General features: G+C 31.9%; 1 protein-coding gene across 3 annotated transcripts in view; it reads right to left on the bottom strand.

The window, feature by feature from the left end:
* Window positions 1-6,442: 6,442 nt before the first annotated feature.
* Window positions 6,443-23,364, bottom strand: part of LOC118195157 (protein turtle-like) — a 1,209,650-nt gene continuing 1,192,728 nt past the window's right edge. For 2 of the 3 annotated variants that reach the window (XR_015043000.1, XR_015043001.1), the window contains 2 exons: window positions 16,961-17,587; window positions 6,443-8,432 (listed from right to left, as the gene is read on the bottom strand). Coding sequence is in view for 1 of the 3 variants with exons in the window: in XM_085823517.1 (XP_085679643.1) it covers window positions 8,415-8,432 (18 nt within the window). In the remaining 2 variants the exon portion in view is untranslated. The remainder of the gene's footprint in view (window positions 8,433-16,960; window positions 17,588-23,364) is intronic. The other variant, XM_085823517.1, reaches the window with a different exon arrangement.

The raw sequence follows: 23,364 nt of genomic DNA, 5'->3' as shown, positions 1-23,364 counted from the left end.
AAATCAACGTTTCTTGCTAGCACTGTAAATATAAGCTTTCTACTAGAGCACAATTGTAAAAAACAACGCATTTTTGATGAGTTAGGGAAAGCATTTTACCTTTATGGCTAGTCATTGAGAAAACAAGTCATGATAATAATACAGGAATTATGGGGCTTACAGTTCATATTTAATTTTCCCTTTACAGTCAAAAAATGATGTTTACAATTTTCCAGATAAATATTTCAGTTCTAAAATGGTGTAACCGTGGAGATCCATTATGATTCGGCAATATGCTTTCATATTTCGTTTCTGGTTTAGATCAAGCCCTTTTTCACTTTCTGATATTACTCGTGAACCGAAGTTTTAATCAGATTTCATCATAGAGAACAGTTCTTAAGAGCATTCGAATTGACGTCTTTCAATTGTGACGTCAAACGCCTGGCATCTATCTGAAAAACATCTAGTTTACATCACATATTTATGGACTGAGACACACATTTCTTCACTGATCCCATCACACTGTGGCGTGGTGTGAGATTATTTTCGAATGACGCTTTCTCGTGTCTGAAAGATGATAATCTAGTTTTTGATGATGGAGTAGGAATGTACTGTACCTCCAAAAGCTACAATATGTTTCACGAACATGTATTGGTGTTGTGACTTCTTTTGGGAACAACTAGATCACCAAATAATGCTTAATATTTTCAATATTAACAAAAATCACTGATTGCCAACATTTAACAGCCTCTCAGTAATAAAATGACACATTCCATGTGCGCTTCACGAAATAACTATTTTATTCCGTTTGATCATTCCTTAAGTAACGATCATCTCTCAGACAGGGGTATCATAGGGTATCATACTTAGGATCAGATCTTACTGATCACCCTCTCATGAACCGATAATTTAAAAATTCTACGCAGGGACATTTGGCAGCAATTAAAACGGAAAATATTTTATTGTTTTGCAAGAAATATTCTGCTGAGTTTTTTAAATTATTTTTAATTCTTTTCTTAAACATTCAACTCAAAATTATAAACTTTTATGGGAGAAAAGAATTTTATGTATGTTACATTATATAGATTTAGGAGATAGTGATATCTAAATCTATAAAGATATTAAAAGTTTATAGAGAAAAATTTATATAAATTATACTTGGCGTATTATTTTCTGAAAATACCACATGAAACGCATTAACATTGATGCTAAAAAATCTATTTGCAGTTGCACATTAACTAGTTTTTGAATTATTGTGAACACTGTGAACTCTCGCTGTGATCTTTCAGTGTAGTTTTTACCTGTTGATTTCATGTGCAAAAATTTCAAAGAAATTAAGATGTCTTTAGAATATTTACTTTGAATAAGAGTAAGTAATAATGGTTGTAGAATGCGTTAAAAAATCTGTTTTATTAACAGATTGAAATAAATGAGTTACAACACAAAATTTAAAAATAAATAATTTAAATAATTTTTTACATACAGTGGATGGACAAAAATATGGAAACACCTTGTGAAATGCATGTTTGAAAAGAAAGATTGATTTTAATGAAATATGTAGGTGGCGCTGGCGTTTTTGACTACTGACGCCACATATACAACTTCGTAAATGTGCTAAACAGTTCAGTTGTTGTCGGAGTACTGTTATGTGAGGTTGTTATTGCAATATGTCAGAGTTAACAGACTTCGAACGTGGGCAAATTGTTGGAGCACGTATGGTAGGTGCTTCCGTAAGCAAGATAGCCGAGGTGTTTAGTGTTTCAAGAGGTACTGTATCGAAGATTTATTCCGCATATTTGAAAAGCGGAAAAACATCATCTGCTAAATCACAGCGCGGACGAAAGTGTGTCCTGAGTGATCGTGACAGACGATCATTAAGGGCAATTGTGACGAAAAATAAGAAGACCACAGCTGCAAAAGTTACTGCTGAAATGAATATTGTGTTACCGAACCCTGCGAGTACCAAAACAATTAGAAGGGAGCTTCATAAACAGGGAATTGCTGGCCATGCTGCAATCGAGAAGCCACTCATCAGTGATGCTAATGCCCGTAACAGTAAAAGGTGGTGTTTAAGTCATAAAGCCTGGACTATAGAGCAGTGGAAGCAAGTAATATGGTCTGATGAGTCAGTCTTCTTTCACATTGTTTCCCACTTCTGGCCGAGTTTACGTCTGGAGAACGCCATCTCAAGCCTATAATACAGACTGCTTGTTGCCAAGAGTGAAACATGGCGGGGGTTCTGTTATGGTTTGGGCAGCCATATCGTGGTACTCTGCTAGCCTCATGATAACTGTGTCAGGGCACATGACTGCCAAGACTTATGTGATCACACTTATGTGATCATATTCACACAGCTCCTCTTAAATTCCCAATTAATCAGCGAATTACAATTATTTTGATTTCAAATTATTATATTTAGTGTAGTTTATGGTTTAGTTCATAAGAATTTCACTTTGTGTCCATCTTATGCTCTGTTCACTGAACACATTATAAAATTTATTTCAGTTAACATGTTAATTTGATTTAATTCTTGTCTGCTCTCTATTTCTTCCTTTGACATTTAATGGAAAGTAGATTGATTAGTTGAGCTTAAACGGGCAGCGAATTTTTAGTTTAGAGAGTTTACTCTGAAAACCATTCAAGGGATTGATCCGAGACGACAGGTAGTTTACCTGTCTGACATGAGTATTTGGTGAACGCATTTTTCATTTGTTGGCCTGCAGTGTTAGAATTCGCATTATTTGAGTTATTTGTCAAATAAAAGTTAATCTGCGTGTTGCTCCTATTTAAAAAGCCACGTAATGAAATTCCAAGATAGAAACATTTATAAAGCTCTAACCCACTTCATGAAAATAGTGAGAATGATTAGAATTTAATATTAAGAAATTATAAAGAATAAGAATAAGAAATTGTAAAGCATTAAACAAAAAATAAATAGATAAAAATCTAAAAGATCTACGGACATTTTACAGCTATAGAGTTCGCTGTTAAAAAGAAATATTTTTGGTATGTTACGCACTATGAACTGTTTCGAAAGACATCGAAAAGGAATTTATTACTTCTTCGAAGGGAAAAAAGGAAGTACTTTACGGTATTTGGAAATCGCAACAAGGTAGAAAATAAATGAAACAATGTATCCAGTAATTTTTCTCTGTTGTAACTCTAAGACAGAGAGAAGCAGTTGAATGCTTTTCTCTTTATGTTTCCTAAAGAAAGCACTTAAATCGAAACACTGATTAATCGAAAACATCAAATAATGACAGAATTCACATTAACTACAAGACCCAGAAATATCTGTGGATACTTTAAGAAATCACCATCATTAAACAAAATGATGATGTTCTTCAAAATATCTATATATTTGATGACATTCCATTGTCATCACATCTCTGCCTATAAATAAAAGGAAATGTTAACATGTACAGTTGTTAATGTGCAATGATGAACTGAATTTTATCCAGTAAAGTTAAAATAGATTTCAAATATTTTAAGTTTGCAGTATAATGGTTATAGTGCTGGAAAAGCTCTGAAATTAATGCCTCTTTTTTCCCCTTTACAACTAATATTTTAAAACTGAGTACGTAAATGTTTGGTATGAGTTCTGCCTCTATTTTAAATGACGCAAAATTAATATTTATATTGAAATTATTGAAAAGTGTTACAGATAAAATCCTTCATATCTCCAAAACGCCTAAGTTCATTTTGTCACATTCCTGTCCTAAAGTGTTTAAATATGTCTTATAATTTTTATTGTTTTTCTTTTATCTTCTATCTTACTCAAAAGATGGCTCTACAATTGCAACGTTGTCTTACTTTTACTTCATGCCAACTTACATACGTAAATAAGGGACGTTATGTTTCGGTCCAAAATTTTGATAGTGACTTTTCAGTGAATAAGCACGAATTAACACTTTTACTATTTTCTAAATGATAATCTGTCTTGTATATGTGTCCATGTGTCTATGTAAGCCACTTCTTAAATACCTTTATAGATTGCAACTCATTAGCATAAGATTCTTATTCGGCTTATTCTGGCCGGAAATGGAAAATCAGAGAGGATAGCAAAGTTTTAAATTAAAGTAAGCATTAGTAAAACTTAAAATGCTTACAAGTTCTCTCAAGCCATTTCATTGTAAGATGTTTCCAAGCCGAAAAGTTTCGAATTTATTTATCTAAGAAAATCTTTTTAAAAATTATTTATTTTAAGAAAATCTTTCTCCAAGTTAATTAAATTTTAAGCAATTTTTTGTTTTGTTTTCAAAGGTAAGTTGTCCATTTCAGTGTGCTCCTGAATACAAGTTTTTTTTAAACTTTCGCGTTCATTCGTAAATAAAATACTAAGTTATTTTTGCTCTTCTTCTTGCGAGAAGCTGAATTAAAAATACCTATCACTATATTTCAAAAGTTAAATTTACGAAATCTAACTTTTATATCGTTATTCGGTTGCTATACCAGTTATGTTTAATGAAAGTTCAAACTCATTCGAAAAATAAAGCACAATAGGTTTCATTCTCATAAGACAAAAATTGACCAAGTTTTTTAATTTCAAAATTTGGGCTCATATTCATGGTTGCGAACAAATTGAGAAACAAAATGTTCGCATTTAAACTTAATTACAAATGAAATAGCAGTTTAGAAAAGATTTCTGAAACTAATAAGTTATAAATAACGAGTAATGCCATGCAGATTGTAAAGTCTGTAAGCTTTTTGATTCCCTCCGTAGAAAAACTAGACTAGTAATTATAATATGAAAAAACAGTATTTTATATATTATTCAATTTTAGAATGTTCACTGTTGCCATTTATTAGGTAACTAACACGTTTCGACTTTTGGGTAATATTTCACTCTCACCAATTAAACAGTTTCATTATTGCTATCGTCCACCAGCGGCCGAGCGGTAAAGTCGCTGAACACTGGTAGTTTGGCCCGAGGTTCGAATCCCGCGAACGGGCTGGCTGCATGGGTGTTTTCGTGGTTTTCCCCATGTGTAACGTGTATACGAGCCAGTTTCCCTTAGAAAGTCCTCCACGAAGGCATCCCTCCCCGTAGGCAGATAGCCCTAGTGTGCTTTGCCGTAATTAAATACTCACACAATACACATTATTGCTATCAGTTACATATATATCATATTCTTCTGATTCTTCATAACTCTCCAACCAATTTGATGTATTATTTTCGCTTCTGATATTTATTATGGTGTTATTTCACAACACATCTTTTCATTAAATACATATACTGACCGATGTTCGCACCCGATTTAACAATAATAATTATTCTACTAATTTATTCTCAATTAGTAGGTGTATAAATATTGTGCATGTAAAAACATGTTAACGCATGACGAGTGCAACTCGTCATAAATGGTTCTGACATAAAAAACTGAGGACGAGAAGTTCTCGTCGTTTACCGTAAAACATGGGGCTTACAGAAGTAAGTTGACTTTTAGACCGAATATGTTGCAAATAATTTATGTGAATGTTGAAAACGAGTGCCTCAAGATGTGGAACATTTGATTTCATCATGCCTTACATTTGATGGCCCTAGATTATGCTTATAGAACGATTTGAAAATGTTCGCAGTAACTGTTTTCGTGAAGTCCAGACTGCTGTTCTCTGTTTTTGTTCGTTTTATGTATGCATGTAACTTTTAATGTTTTAGTCAACTTACTTCTGTAAGCCCCGTGTTTACATATGTGGTGTACGGGAAGTCTGTATGTTTTCAAATAAAAACAAAATACCTAATGGATAAATCTGAAACTTAAGATCTAATTTAATACTTAACCCAACTGAGGATATATTCTTTAATGACATAATATAGTATTCATCATAGCCATGTGCTCTGTATGAGTAATCTCATTTATGCTTTTGTGTTTACCGTGACGCTGATTTATAAAATTAATCTAAGAGAGCAGATGTTCCAGACACATTGCATTGATGAAACGTAAAGACAAAAAATTTGGTGAGAAAACTCCATTCTCACAGGCGTGTTAAGCTTAAACTGCGAAACGTTAATAAAAAGATCAAATATTTAAAGCATTTTTGCAAACAAGTGCATTTATGGCTCAAAGAAAGAAAAAAAAAGGTTTAAAAATAAAGTAAAAATGTAAAAAATATGTTTTTGAAAAGACATATTGTAGAAATAAGAGATAGAACCAAACAAAAATATGTTGAAAGGCCTAAACTAGTTTAATGATTTGCGATACGAAATAAGAGTTCACAAAATGGTATAGTTTTGCGGCGGATCCTTAATTTGGCAGGCAGTGTCCCTACAACTGTACTCAATTAAGTTTAGATTTCTCAGATATTGAAACATTAATGCACTACCATGTGCATATTTTAGGCACATATGATAAAATCACTTCATTACTTCCATGCCTGCATGTAAACATTCTGAAGAAAACAATGCATTAACATTTACTAGGGGCTTGATAATGAAAACAACGAGAAAAGAGAGTTCGAGAGATATTTCATAAAAACATTTTTATTAATCTTTAGATAATCATATTTTTCAAACAGTATATGAAATGTACATATTGGCGTATCACCCTGTATTCCTCTTTTAACTGTCATGATCATTATCAGACAGTCATAATCATTTACACATCAGCTTCATGTTCACTGAACTCGAAGCACTAGGCCATCAGCAGAAACTCGTTTTCAATAAAATAATATTCATTCACTTAATGAGAGTTAAAATATCAATTCTTTTCATGAAACACTGAAACAAATCGATTTTTGTTGATAACATGGGAAACGCCATTGCAGAATTACAAATTAAAATTTGTAATTAACATTCTAACAATAGAAATTAAATAGTTTAGCAATAGCTATAAAATATTTAAAATAAGCGGAAAGAATAGATTTTTATAGAGAACTTTCCAGAATAAAATTGAACTCAATTGTTTATTAAATTGGTGTCTGTTAGGGAATAATAAAATTAAATATTCATGTATATATTAGTTAGCGTGATTGTTAACTTGTATTTTATGAAGTTATTTACTCGTTGAAACACTAAACTCCGTTACGTAATATAAAAAAATAATTAAGTAATCCAAATACATACACTAATTTCGAAAGTTAGCGTGATACCAATTTAGATTTCATGAATTATTCAGAATAAAATTTAAGTATTTTCCCAAATATTTTCATATGATGATTAATAACTGAATCAATGACAGACATTTGATTTCACGAATTTTTCAAGACATTTGATTTCAAGCTAGCATGCAAGCTTGAAGTTTAAAACAAAAATTTTTTTCCTGAAAACAAAAACAAATAAAAGTTACAGAAAACGTTTTATTCATTCAAAAATAGATTATAAAGCGTTTTAGTTCCCGTCAAATATTAAATGCGGAAAACTTCATTAAAAATTAAATTATTGTACAACATATTAGTAACTAAAACATATTTCATTAAATATTTATGTTTAAATAAATAGTTAACACACGTGAAGGGAGTACACACAATGGAAACTTAAAAATGAACACATGAAATAATTGAACTATAAAATTCTGAATCAAGTAAACGTGTTTAACGGGAAACGTTATTGAACATGCAAGGGTATTTGAAAGAAAAATGATTATTTAGTTGGTACAGTTAGGTTTTAAGCAAAAATGTATTTGAAAATAAAAAAGTGCAATAGTTTTCCTCGGCTATTGTTAACGTTGCAAAGTTCATTTTTGAAAATTTTCATTTTCTTTTTCATAATAAAATATCAAACTGAGTTTGTTTCCTGAAAGATAACTCTTTTGGCGTTTCTGTTGTTTACAAAATATCCAACCGAGTCTATTTCTAAAAGAAACTGATTTTAGTATATTTCCTAAAAAGAACTTTTTGTAATTGAACTTATTTGTACTAGGAAATGGTTCTTAGAAAGTTTCTTTTATACAATGTTATAATTTTTTGTGGAAATCTTATTGTAGAATGTTTTTTGTACTGATTAAGTTTCTTGGTAGTAACTAGAAAAAATATAGGATTTTACTCATTCAAGTTTTGAAAGATTCGTATGAAATTAATTTAGTTGAGCAATATAATAAAAGGATTGTAATCTACGTTTTTTTGCAATTAGAAAAAAAAATAAAAGCAACAGATGAAAACTTTGTAACATTTTTGAATAGAATACGTTTTTTTTTTTTTACATTTCCATTGTTATGTTACAAGTATGAAACATGTAATACGACAATTCAATAAAAAAATCAGTAATTTCTCTTTGAATACGATAACAGTTCAATTTTCCAAAATTTGCGCTAAGTATTAAAGAAATTATTATTTTAATATTTTAAAAATATAACAACCAAAACACATGCAAAAAGGACATTTAATAAATTAAAATATTGGACTTCCTTTCATACGAATATTAAATATACTCCATTTCAATATTTTGAAACAGTCTTCTTTCTTTCTAGAAGTTGCGTTTCCTTCCTCAAGCTGATGTTTCAGACAAAACTGTGGACCTAAAAATAAATTAAAGAATTTGAAAATAAAGAATTTTAATAAGAAACGTGAAATCAATATTACAATAGAACTTCCAAATTGAATTTTTAAGAATTAATGAGATTCATAGCTGCTTTAGGTGATCTATGTAATACAGGAATGTAAGTACACAGAGATAACTATTGGTTAAAAAGTATAGATTCTATGTAAATGTTGGAGACTTTAAATTGAACTTTGGGTTCCGTACGATAGTAAAATAATAGAAAAAGTCGAAATTTACGTAGTATTTCGACAAATAATACGTATTTAGTTTAAGCATTAAATAAAATATTGTATTATACATTCTGAAAGTATAACAATTTGCTAATGACATGAATTCCTCAAGATGAAAAAAAAAAAAAAAAAAAAAAACGCAGGGAGATATTTTTCACTTTTTTTTTTTAAGCGCGCTTTAGCATTATAGCTACTATAGCGTGTTACTTTAAAATAGGCACTTCAAGGTTACAGCTACCCTCCCCACATTTGAAATCAGAGCGTATGCCGTGATTACCGCACACAGGAAATTATGGGATTTTATCAAATTAAAGAAGATTCGAATTTTCTTCCGCAGCTGTCGCTGCCATCGTTGTTAGGCATAGTTTGCGGGGAAGAAATGACCTTGAAATGCCTATTCTTAAGTAATAGATTATAGATGAGGAAAAATATCTGCTAAGTATTTTGCATTAACCCAGATGTTAAGAAATATTTATGGTGCCAAGATTTTAATTGCAAAAGAAAATCTAATGTTTTAAGCTTTCGAGATTAAGTGCTAATATGATAGCTTACGTTTAGGTTTGGCAAATCCTACAAAATAAATCAGATGGGGGGACGTCTGATGCACGTTGCGATTATGTTCTTTATTGGGCAAACTAAGAAACAGTACTTCAAGAATATTAGTTCAGTAAGAGTTCTTTTCAATAATAGTATATAAAGGCGTTAGGTTCATAAATTTCAGAAATGCTCTTTAGCATCAAACTTATCTTTTTCTTTATAACAGAAGTAGTAACACTTATGTTACTATGCTTAAATTGTACTTTCATTCTATCTAGGTAAGTAATAAGATTTACAATTGTTTTACTTGAGAATAGATAAACTTCTAATTCTCATTGATATTAAGATACAGGCACAGTCATTGTTTGCAATCGAAAGTATAATGGACATGGTATAGGATATGCTCAAGATTATCGATGCAAGAACTGCGTTTGTAAGTTGTATTCCGGTGTTAGGAACCAGAATCTGAGAACAGAAACATCTATCCTCGAAACATCAAAATAATCATATGCTAGCAAAAATGCTGAAAGCATATGTGTTATGTTTTTGCCTCCCAGCATATCATTATTATCCAACAAGTGAATCAAGGAAATATCCAGAATATAAAGATAAAGTACCATTATCTTTTTATGTGTCCATGTATTAACTTTGAAAGTAGTGAATCTTCCATTGCTAGCTAAATGTGCTTGACCGTGCTTAACCACTTAATCACGAAAAGCTCAGGGAGTAATGAGATAACCTTTTTAGATAATCATATTACAATCTTCTCATTTCTTAAAAATTTATGTGATCAGTTTTTAAACATTAATCTGTATGATGAAATTATAAATACCCGAGAAGAGGGAAGAATAAATAATAAATCTATTTCAAGAATTCCTCCACATTTTTAGAGATGTTCCTGCTTTGAAATAAACATTTGTAAACAGGTTTCTTTGTTGTTTTCCCAAAATGAATATAAATATGTATCAATTTGACAGATAGGGTTTATATTAGGTAATAGAACTAATATAAATGGCAGATAGACCTTTACTCTGCTGTAGAGGGCTGCGGCAGGCCTTTATTCTGAGCAATGTTAAATTTATTATCTCAAAGACTAATAGTCCCTGAATCACTTTTCAGACTGTTGCCACGAAACATTACCGCCATATATTACTTTTAAAGAAATTAAATAGCAAAGAATCCGCAAGAATGCACGCAAGTTTCGCGCACTGTGAAACAACGACGGTACAAAGGCCCATAAAATTTTCAATAACGTTGTGCTCCACCCGAACCTGTGCAGCTGGAAGCCCAAATTTTGAATTTCTAATTTTATGTTTCATATTTTATAAGCTTTAATGAATTTTTAAGAAACTCAATGATTTAAAAGCGAGTAGTGGCAACACTGAACGGATTAAAAGATTGTTTCCTCGCTGTTATTTAAAGATATGTTGTTTCTAAATATTTTCTTTTTTTGCTATTCAACTGAATTTTACGTGGCATAATTCTGATATTTAATTTATAAATTTAACACACAAAACGTTAATAATAAAAAGACAAAAAGTTCTACAAGTTTTCTTACTAAGATTAACTATACATTGATATAATAAACTGAGAAAAGTCTGAACAAAATACAAAAATATATGCCAACACTTAACACTTCATCGGGATTTCTACAACGTGCTGCTTTTAAAATTTTTATAAATTTGCTGTTGAACTGTTGTGCAGGTGCGAAGAAAATAATGCTTAATAACAAAGCTAAAAAGACAAAAAGAAATGGATCAGCAGGAGTGAGTGCAGTAGCAGACTGGCAGACTGTGAGCTCAGCAAGAGTGTAGAAAAATCTTAATAAATTCTTTTGGACGACCTTAAAATCTGAACCCTTTCAGATTTTTTTATACTGATTTTGTCATTCATCAAGTCTTTTGCCCGATTTTCTCGATTATGTAAATAATATATATAGACATATTTGAGATCTTCAATGCGAAAATTGTTTAATATGAAATGGGATAGTATTTACTTGTAATCATAGCCTGCAGAAGTACTACATTCATGCAACGAAGAGAAAATTACATTATATTTACTCAGTTTTATTTAACTGGGATTGTTTATTTGTTTGTGGAATCAGCTATTTAAATTAATTGTTTACTTCCTTCTAACGGTCCGAAGTTCTTGAAATGTTTTATGCATTACGTATTTCCAATCACAATATAGTATTTCATGCAATTGTTTTAAAATTTGATTCAGATATTTTTTATTTAGTATTGAATTTTTTCCACACATCATTGTTTAGCAATCCAGCTGTTAATGGTAGACATTGGAATTTGACGCAAGTAGGTAGTCTAAAAGCATATATTAAAAAATCTGATGTGTACACCCCATGACTTCCTTGTACGGAATATTAAATTATACGCATTTTTTCTTGCATTTAATTTAAACTTATTGGATTGAATTAAATCTACTTCGCCGACAGCGCATAAACCACAATAGAATAAATGCATTCTTTAAAATTCACTCTGTTTGTTTACCATATCGACACTCTGGCGCTAGGTTCACTTAACAGTATTATATTTCGTTAATATTATAACTCAGAATGCACAAAATTTATATCATTTAAAGAATTATCTAATCGTTGCCACATGTTCTATTCAAATACTATAATAAAGCTAGAACGATGTATAAAAGAAATTAAGCAAACAAAACAAAAAAGAAACAGTTTTTCACAGACGATTGAGTATTTCTCATTCAATTAATTCAGTTTTCACTTCGCGAGAAGGCAAAAATACATAAAAACTCAAAATATATGTATTAATTACGAAATAAATCTTGAACACTTATTTCCTGGAAAAAATTCCAGAAAAGATTGAGCATGATTTAATTCGCAATAATAAATGAGGGCGTTATCTTTGTTGTTGCGAAGCTAAGGTTCTCTAGAATGGCAATAAATCCACTATCCTGCTGTTTCAAATGTAAACAAGCAATGGCCGCCATAAAAAAAATATTAGGCTTAGCGGCACTTAGACAACTTTAAAATTGTTGATAATTCTAATAATATTGCATACATATTTACTAAAGGCATAAAAACCTTAACCGGAAGATAAGAACAACATAATTCAATCATTTTTAAAGCAAAAAAATGTACAATTTACAAAAATATAAGAGTAAAGAAACTGAGATCACTGAGCCGGGTAACAGAGTGGATATATATATAAATATATTTATGTACGTTTGGTGCGGCCGATTGCAACCAAAATACGAGGTGCACATCTACATGTTATAGCAGTCCTATATACAAAATTTCAACGTTCTGAGGCTACTCGTTTTTGAGTTATGCGAGATACGTACATACGTTCGTACAAACGCCACGAAAAATTCTCTTCAGAATTCATTTTTATAATTATTAATTTTTATAATTATTATATCAAAGCAGTTTTATAATTTTTTTTGGAGGAAAAGAGTATTTTATTCTATCCTTATGTACAGATACTACGCAAAAACATCGTTAAATTGCATTCGATAGCGGTCAAAATAGATATTTTCGTTGAAATATGCTGCCTGAAACTTTTCGCGATTACAATACTTTCTTTTTACTTCGTACAAGGAAGTAAAAATGAAAGTCGTACGCATTTTCTAACATAACTCGCTGAATTTCATGGGTTTCTTTAAATTCTTTTCGATTTTCAGAAAATTTTTAACGTAATATTACGCAGATTAGAATGAATATTTTCTTTCATTCAGAGTTAAATCATTTCCTTTCATTATTACTTTTCTGTATAAGGTTTTGTTGTTGTTGCTGCCGTGACTTATCTCAATTGCCTGACAGTAACATCAAAACAAGCCCCCGAAATTCATTGTGGCAAGGAGTGCAAGATTGCTGCTGTCGTTGTTAAAAAAACCTTGGGCACCGTACAGGCGACAGTACGACTTCACGAAGTTCCACCCGAATTTTGATGGAAAGTGTATCGGGGGAGGTGCAGGTCCGTGGGTCTAACCCCATCTTCCCCTACCACAACCTGTCTAGAGGACTTTTGACTTTCTGCATATTTAGAGTACCCCATGCCGCACAGACAATTTACATTTAAGAATATTCATGCCTTTTCCGAGATTCGTACTCGGGCCCCTTCGGTACGGCACGTAGCGTCGCTAATCATAATCGTGAGCTGTAAAGTAATAAATATTCTTTAACCTTGATTGTATGTGATTAAAACTAAAATCGTGGGATAATTCCATATGAAAAATAGTGAATAAAATTTTCGAAGCGTAATAATAGTATTAAAATAACATACTTTAAAATAATGACAATCAGTGTTCCTTAATTTCTGTTTGATAATTTTGATTTAAAATCTCCTATTGTTTGCAATCCTACAATTTTATTTTTATTAGATATGACAAAGAATATTACGACGGCTAAAAATATTAGTTTTTTACTTTTAGAGAATTTGATTAAAGCCATGTAATTTAAATAAATAACAAATTAAATAAAATTACATCCAAAGGTGTGTTTGTTTAACGTTTTCTATGTTACCTTTATTTATTAAATACCATGTTCTTCGAACATAAACCATAAAATTCAATTCAACGGCAATATCGCAAAATAATTTTAAAATGAGCATACCTTTAGAATTTCCGATATACTGTCTCGCGCGATGGACACAAAACTATTTTTTCCCAATACAGTGTTGCCATTGTTCGCTTTGAAATGCTTGAGTTTCTTAATCAAAAATTCGTTTAGTGTTACAAAATATGAAATCCATAATAAAACCAATTCCAGATTCCAAATTTGGGATTCCAGATGCCCATATTCGAAGGAGGATTACGTTATTCAAAATTTGATGGCTGTAGGTACGGTTATTTATCACAATGAGAGAAACGTACGTACATTTATGTGGATTCGTCATTATTTAACTTCTTAAAATATAACACAGGACGATAATATTTGCTGGCAAACGTTTGAAAAGTGATACGGACATTTACAGTGAATCGAAGTAAAATGCTAAAACGAAATTAATAGCTCTTCTGAGCTAACGCTCTTTTAGTGTAATGGTATGTATATAATTTTTTTAATATTATACCATGTTATTTATATGATATTTAAAATAGCTTTGTTTTCTCTAAACGATATTTTGATTGCTCGAAATAAAGTAGAATATTTCAGTTATAATTATGTTTTGTAAGTCCCAAGTATGATTTGGCATTTATAGAACAAAGGGAAGTTTTCTAATATATGTCCCTATTGATTATTTGTAAGAGATTAACATTTAATAATAAACGCATTTAAAGTAATTCTATTATTTAATGAGAGCACTTTGGTTTGTATTACGCAAATGAAAGTATTTAGACATATTTAAGTTAGAATTCTACGTTTCCTATTGCAGTGTATAAATGAGACCAATAGTTTGGCTTTTTGCCATTTTTATCTGTAGCAAAGCGAAGAAAATAATTTTTTTGCAAATGCGTTTTTCAATACAAACCTATTAGACTTAAGGATATAAAATCCCATTTCATTACAAAAAGAATAATGCTTTTTCCAGGTAAGTAATAAATGTAATGAACATCAATACAGCAAACGAAACGACAATTCTATTCTCAAAATGTCCTCTGTTTTCGATATCCACTAGCAAAACCTTTGCAAAAGGTACTTCACATGTAATCCAATAACTAAAACGTTATAAATCTAATATGTGGTATAAAGTATTTACTGCTGATTACTCTACACCTTCATATTAAAATGAATAAATTAAGGACCTCCTGCATTAGGCATTCCTAGAAATTTTCAATAAAGAGATGGTGAAGGGATAAACGAAAGAATCTCAAACTATTTCAGGAATGTCTGGCAACTTGTCTTGGTCCAGCGCTAATGAAACTGGGAATAAAAGCCAAATGAGAGTCAAATGATAATGTCTCATCATTACGAAAGATCATCAGCTTTTATTGCTCAGTAGAGTAAGAGATATGACAGGATTCAAGAAGATGATGCTTTCATATGAATGGCGCATGGAATCTCCTGCCATTTATAGGATCTGTACATATGCTTTGGTGTCGTATATTACTTCAGCATGGCTAGGATAGTTGGAAGAGAGATAATTTAGTCGAAGATTTTGTAGCGAAATCTTCCAAATGTTTATCGTTGGCAATGAAGATTCGGAAATCGAAATGTCGGGAGAGACTTCAAATGCATAAATGAATGGAGACGCATGTAGATTTTTGACATGGGAGTGGACTGTATCATTCATATCAAATAAAACCGTTAAAATACCGAATCACATGTTCGGCCATCTTTGGATCACAGGTTGTTGTTGGTCTCTAACATGTCAGCATCAATTTGTGAAATATATATCATAAATGAAATTACAATATTCAAGATATGAATTTCAAACCTTCACTTGGAAATAACTGCTAAATTGATTAAGATTACATTATTTATTAAAAGTAAATAACTGAAGAACTATTTGCTCAAAGGGCAGAACAGCTTTTGAGAAGGATTTTTCTAAAATTGCTACACGAATTCAAATACGACATTTTATAAAATACACATCTCATGCAATTATATTATTTAAAATTGTAATTTTAATTCAATATATGACGAACAGAAATTGTGATTCATTACAAAATTAATAAAGATCACTTGCTTTATTTTGTTAAAAGATATAACATTTCCCTTTCTTACTAACAAGTTTGTAGTAAAAGCTCCTGTCACAAATATAATATACGTGCTAAAATGCATATTATTGCTGATGAATACTAAGCAGAAACCTCAAAATTGTGAAAAAGTATTATAATGAAATATAGTAACAATGGAATTTTAAAGTACGTTTTATATAATTTATTATTCAGGTTGTGATGTTCAGCATTCAGGTAGTGATGTACCTCACTGTACCAATCAGGCCCACCTCGTTTCCTCATTCCACCTTGCTGGAATATTAAGTTTATTACATCAGGTTTCATTTGGGGAATGAACTACAATTGCAATATATTGAGAAACGACCATACGCATCACAATCTTTTCAAACGTTGAAATATTGATATATTTTGACTGTAAATGGCAACTTGTTTCACGTTCCATATCCGGACATTTTGAGGATTTACTATTTCGCACAAATGAAATTTTGTCACTGACTATTAGAAGGGAGGAAAATTGTTATATTATAGTTCTTGCATGAAACTGAAAATTGGTCTGTTGATATATTCATCTGGCTGTAAATGAAACAACATCAAAAATGCTATTTGATTGCAATCGCTATATCAAAATAATCCAGATGTTTTGCCACAGTAGACAAATTTGAGGTGTTGCTGATTTTCGTACGTTGTTTTAGAAGTCGTTTTCTTCCGTCTTTTATCTAAAACGTTTGTTCGTCCGGAGTTCTTGGGAACCAATGTACTTGAAATATCCACAGCTTCATAGCTAGTGGTTTAGTATTTTCACTTAATTGCTTTCGAAAAGTTGAACAATATCAATGACTAAACAATTTGCCTCTTCTAAAGCATAAAATATTTTCTACTAAAATCTTCTCATTTTTAAAATGGAACTCACATCTGCTACATAGAAATGTTAGATGAAAGTGTATTCTTACGAATTAAAAAATTAAAAAATTTTTTTATTTACATAAATAACAGGAACACATGCGATTCATAATCTGGAAACAATAGGGCTTAAAAATCCATAAATTGTTTATAATAATTATGTATCACAATAGATATATTACTCTTACAGAACAAATTAACAGAAGATGAAAAATGAAGTACATAATGTTGCCGATTTTACCTGGATATAATCCATTTTCTTCAATTTGCCAATATTGACGAACATCTTGGTTTCGTGGCTAGTAACCACACTGAAGAATGAAATGTATATAAATGTCATTGATGGGAAAAAGTTTAAATCTTCACGAAATTCATATGGTTTTAAAAACAACATTATAAACATTTCTGTACAATCAATATAATGATTTCATATCGGTTGTTCAGACAACATATCTTTAGAAGCCAGTAAAAATTGAGCTGGAATCTTTTGAGTATGTCCACAGAAGCCCGGATGACTTTGAATTTCTTGAGTATCAATAGTCTCACTTCATAATTTTCTCATCAGAGGTTTCAAAACCTTGCGATAAATGCCACGAATATTCAGTCTTGATATATCGGCAGCCATGATTTTGAGAGAAATGCCGTGGGATGCATAGGTCCATTTGCTGTTGATAAATTTATTCAAGTTAATATGTTTTAAATCATGCCTAGTGTAAAATTTTGAGCATTTTGGTGTTCTGATAATAGGACAGTTTTTTATTTTTATTTTATTATATTTTTTTTGCATCTGGACCACTTGATTCTCTACATGCACTCATGCTGCTCATAATGGCGTTGTGGCGACGATCCGATCACCTCGTATACACTCCTGAAAGATACGAAATGGAAAGGTAAATACACAATTGACTCATTATTTAACATTTGTAAAACTAACTCATCACACAAATGAGAAAATTAACAGCATTTAAAGCTAAAGCGTCCATTTTCAACACAAATAATGTTCCAGTGTTACTTTAGCTTTCTTTTGTTCAATCTATACAGTATCATTGAAGACGAAAGTACACATTTTGGAAACGTAACTAGGTCATGGCTGATGATGTAAAATCAAATTGAAGATAACTGTCACTGGATAGTAACTGTTTCAGACACTTGCTCTCTTCAGTTGCAGGGATCCGTTTTTCACAGTTCTTTTCATTAAGGAATCCTCACGATCCAAAAGGAGTGTTTATACTACTATATACATTGTGAGTAAAAATGAATTCTTCTTATGTCCTTTTGTGCTGTGGTGTTCAGCATATCAGTCTTGCAATCTGAATACCCGGATTCGATTTTGGGGAAATGCCCACTGAATTTTTCATTCTTAAACCTTAACTGCTGTGGTGACGTATATTTTCACATTTAGATTTTCACATTTTCACATTTAGAGATAATTTAAAATATAAAGCAGCTTCTGCATCTATTAATATATCAGTGACGAAAAATCAGCGTTTTAATTTAGTTTATGGTCATCTGTAATAAATTTTATTAGTGTTCCGTTTTCTGGAAATTTTTTAAAAACAATTATTTCGCAGATAGCAGTTATCCTTTGCGTACCAAACATTACCAAGATTTGTTAAGTATTAATGTGTCTACAGCAGGATTTATAAATAACATTAAGATTTACGGAATATTTCAGTGAATTATTAAAAGACACAAATTGTGTGTATATCTAGTTTCTGCTCTTAGACATGACAATCACTCTGATTAGGTTTTCTGAAAGTTTTAACTGACGTATCGGAAATTTTTTTTTATTAGGTCAGAAAGACTAAAAGCACCTAGTATGATCTGTCGTAGCAACTGATGACGATGTCTTTGAGAAAAAGTATTAACGCCTTGGTTTAATTTTGTGTTAAACATGGAAGGAACGATAATGAAGAACTTGAAATGTTACGTTGAACTACTTAATCAGACTTCGGGGTTTTGTCAAAGGTGCGGGCACTTAAAAATCGAGACAGTGAAAGAGTAATCGACAAAGCATAATCTAGCAAGCCTTCCATTGTGGTTCCGGGAGTCAACATTGAAAACTCATGGGAAAATTATAAATTCTGATCATTATGCAAATTTCCTGAAACTCCATTTGCGTGAAACTAAGAGAAAGAAAGTTTGGACTTATTTGTGAAACAATCGTTTTTGCTTTAAGGCAATTCCCATCCGTACACACTGGTGCCACGTCTTCTGAACTGACAGAACATTACAAAAGTAAATAATGTGTAAATGAAAAGGAAGTGCAGGTGATGTTTGAGCATTTTTAACAGTGAAACAATAACTGCCAGAGAGGTGGATCTCTCCAGCTAGTGATGAAACACCATCGCCACAGTGCTGTAAGTGATATCAAGAAATAGTGTATTTAATGTTTTTGACTCATTTACAAAACTAAAAGGTGTAACTCAATTTCAAGGTCTCTACTTTGGAAAATTGAAAAAAATAATGGACTCTTAGACTCTTTTAATTTTGAATAATTTAAATAGTCTTAAAACTTTTCAATCAGCTTATATATTTATGCATAAAATTTATTATTTACTCACTATTTCGAGTTAAAGACGCAGAACATATAATAATCTTCTTATATATAAGCAGCTTAGGTGTTTGTCGCCGATAGTTTATTGGTTGCTTGCGTAACTGCACTAGCCAATGAGAGTGAAGTTGCCACGGCACAGGGTTGCCGTTTCAGTTGAGACGTAGACAATTTCCTCTAAAATTTGCCTTTGCTATGACCATCAATAAGTCTCAGGGCGAAACGCTTAAGCGTGTTGGCATTTTTTTACCTGAGTCTGCACTTGGACACGGTCAACTTTATGTTGCCTGTTCAAGAGTTCGTGAAAGAACGGACGTAAAATTAAAAATAATGGATGGTCCTCTGCAAGGCGAGTTTAAAAATGATGGAAAGATCTACACAAGAAATGTTGTGTACAAAGAAATCTTCGACGTGTGAATTAACATTTTATTATTTAAATCACCTTTATTTATTGAGCTAGCAGTGACTCTTAAGAAATGTACCGCCAGTGGTTTCCTTCATTGCACTCTACTTTAAGCAATTAAGCAAGCGGGAAACCCCGTGAGGCAGTAAGCAATGGAGTGTCCTCGCCGTCTGCCCTGGGTAATTCAGTTTGAATTAGCAGACACCTTTGCACAAATCATTTTAATTACAATTTATAATATCTAGAAGAACGGTCATTTGGTTTAACCGCCGGGCTTTCTAGTAATTTAATAAATTATGTTACAAAATGTTGTGTACTTTTATGCATCCAAAGCTTTTTGTTTAATCTTTGTTTTCTCTCTTTTGAAAAGAAAAGATAACTTGCATTGAATTACGTACAACATGTATTAAAATTAGAGTGTAATATTATATATCTGTATAAGTCTTATATTATATTTTCACATTTAAGCAAAAAAGAAATGTTTGGTAAAATAAACTATTTGGGCTATAAACGGAAAAATTATTTTGTTTTATAAAATGTTCATTTTTAGAGTTTGTATATAAAATGTTTGTTTTTTATAGGTGGAATATTAAAAATTTAACCTCCTGTTCTCGATAATTGAACTCCAGTCTTCCCTGGCTGCTCGTTAAAATTGGTGAAAGGTGCATTACAAAAGCAGAGGAATTTTTTAATTTCTAATTTTCCTTCCACCCAAAGAGCGACTCGTAAGAGGAGGTCATAGCCATTCAGACAAATCAAGATACTGACGAGTTATCATCCATGTTATTTAGTTTGCAGGATACTGTAGATTTATTAGATGTTTCTGGACAGAGAAATCTTGAATTAAAATCAGTTTCGCTTTCCGAAAATGGATCCGATTCTCTTAAACGTTGGCTGGGTGCACTGACACTGCACTAGCAGACCACATTGGAGAACGCTATTTTAATTCCTTAAAATTGGGAATATTGATTTTTTTCGATCAGATCTTTCAGTACGACTTACATCAGGAATCACCCTTCAGGATTCCCACACAGTAGGATTCCACTGTGTAAAAGCACATGAGGGAACGTTGGGCAACGAAAGAGCAGACACGGAGGCTAAAAGAAGCCACAGAGCAAATAGAAATAGATATAGAAGTCCCCCTCTCAGAATTGGCAATTAAAACAAGAATTAAACAAGAAATGATCAGACAATGGCAGGAAAGATGGGAACAAGAGCAGACGGGTAGATGGACGTTTAAAATCTTCCCGACAGTCTCCCCCAAAAGAACAAGGACAGATTACTATGAAGTACAAGCGCTCACCAACCATGAGAAGTTCCCCAGCTACTATCTTCGATTCTTTAAAAGACAGACGAAATGTGCCTGCGGCACAAGCGCCTCATTAGCAAACGCCTCGCATTACATCACCACATGCCCACTCCTCCAAGGGCTAAGACAAGAAGTATTTAAAGATGCCTTCTCCTCACTGGAGATGGAACACATAGACAAATTTCCAGCAGGCCTCAGGGGCATCCAAAGTATAATTAAATACGTGATAGAAAACCAAAACTCAATTGTGAAGGAGATGTCGCCATAAGGCATCCCTCCGCCTAGCTACGACTATGTAATATGGTCAATGATATGTTAAGGATATGTCTTGTATATATTGTAAATATTCATCATTTTTCTATTTCCTTGTATTTTGTTCTATAATAAATAATAAGAGAATTAAAAGAGATTAATAATAGTAAGAGGATCTTGATTGCGATCCTCAAATAAAACTATTTGTTGATGAGATATATAATTTCCCGACAAATCTTTCAGTCACTGGATCGCACTATGGCGTGTGATGCTTTGGAGATTTCGCCGAAAGGCCCTCCAAGATACGATGATCAGCCTAAGGGCATCTACGAACACGGCACCCAATGACCAGTACCAATAAAGGGCCATTTCAAATTAGCACAAACAAAAGTTGCAGCTCCCTCCCGCCTGATACGGAAGGATCAAACCAAGTGTCTACGTGGATTCAAAACCACTTACGAGCCAATGATACCGGTCCGCTCAGACCTCATCCTCCCGCCAAATACGGAGGATGGACCTCCCCAGACAGAGGGAGTGTCAAAACAGGTTTCCCACAGTTGCGATAAATCGCAGGAGTTTCCGCAGGAGTAAAATTCGATTGATTACATCAGGAATGTAGATACAATGTTCATGCTTGATCAATGTGAAAATGTTTTGAAGTGATGGAATTGCCGCATGTTTATGTGCATTTTGATTGACACTAGTAGCGTCTTTTATTGGTTCAAAATTGTTCTTGAAGATAAACAGAGGAATAAAAAAATTCGTGCAGGTAATATCTAATAATTATATGAAAATACATGCATGCTCTGGTTGACTTTTGAATGACTAATTAACATTTAAATACTTTCGTTGTCATTATTGACTTATCTGCATTTTGCAGAACTTGTTATTGATATAAATTGAGAGAACCTTTTACTAAAGCAAAGCAACTTTTGAAAATAAACAGCTGTATAGAAGGTTTCCTAACATTTCGATTTAGGAGAAATCACGTAGATGCACAATTTGATCTTGGCGTGATAAATTTTAGGATTTAAATCTTTTTATTGACACCATAGAAAAATTATTGGCTCAAAATAATTAGTGAAACCAAGAAGCGTAATAAAAATGTTAGCGTAATATAAATACCTAATAGAGTTGGCAGAAACCACGTATGCGCGAGTTCACCTTTTTGTGGTTAATCGGGTTGCTGTTTAACTAGGTCTCTTTTAAATATAATTAAATATATTAATCTTGTTTGTTATAGGTAGATGGAAACATTTTATGACAAACTACCAGCATATAGCAAAATTTCCGCGGGAAATAGAAAAAGACAAGAAAATGCATGGGATAAGAGCAATGACAGTATATGAAATTACAATGTTTAGGAATTGTTTTTATCCACAATAATGCTAATGTTAACATATATGTAATCTAGAATTTATAAACATTATTAAACCATCTGTTAAATATAAATTGCTAAATTGTAAAAAGTAATTAAGTATACAGTGTTTAATTTTAATAATTGACTGCTATCGACATGTAATAGTAAGATTACCAAAATTATTGTTGTTTCTGTTTTGAAAAGTTGTTGTTCTTGTTTTGGAAGCTGATTTAATTTACATAATGAATTTAATTACATAATAGAATGGACTTATTCTCCAAATTAAACTGCTCGAAAATACAGATAAGCTATTTATAGTAATTTTCTGTTGAATATAATACTGCTTATCTTCTATTTCCTGTGTTTTCCTATAAGAACTGCACTGTGAGTTTGGGCTGGTTAGTCGCGACTTTCGTCCCAGGTATGAACCCGATTAATCAAGTGTCTTCAATTAGAGTTTAGATCTTTAATATGTGACATATATGCTAAATCCTCATATATAAAACTAATATGCAGACTGCAATGTTAAGCCTTCGGCTGTTTAGTATTGATGGACCTAGTATCGCTAGGTTTGTGATTCTAAGTTCCAGTAGTACTGTATTTTCCAAATATGCTGCTAGGCATCATTTGGTATTTTGTGATAGTAACAGGTAAATGTTTTTTTAACTCTAAACCCTTTTAAAATTACTCCGAGAAACGTAAAGTACAATTTAGTTTAAAACGTTTGTAATGATAGCCCTACAAACGTTTTAAACTAAATTGTACTA

Source organism: Stegodyphus dumicola, chromosome 9 (assembly GCF_044657685.1).
Source record: "Stegodyphus dumicola isolate Sdum_Otavi_A_Nest chromosome 9, ASM4465768v1".
NCBI lineage: Eukaryota > Metazoa > Arthropoda > Arachnida > Araneae > Eresidae > Stegodyphus > Stegodyphus dumicola.
Note: the sequence above shows the minus strand (reverse complement) of the source record. Positions and strands in the feature narration are given on the sequence as shown.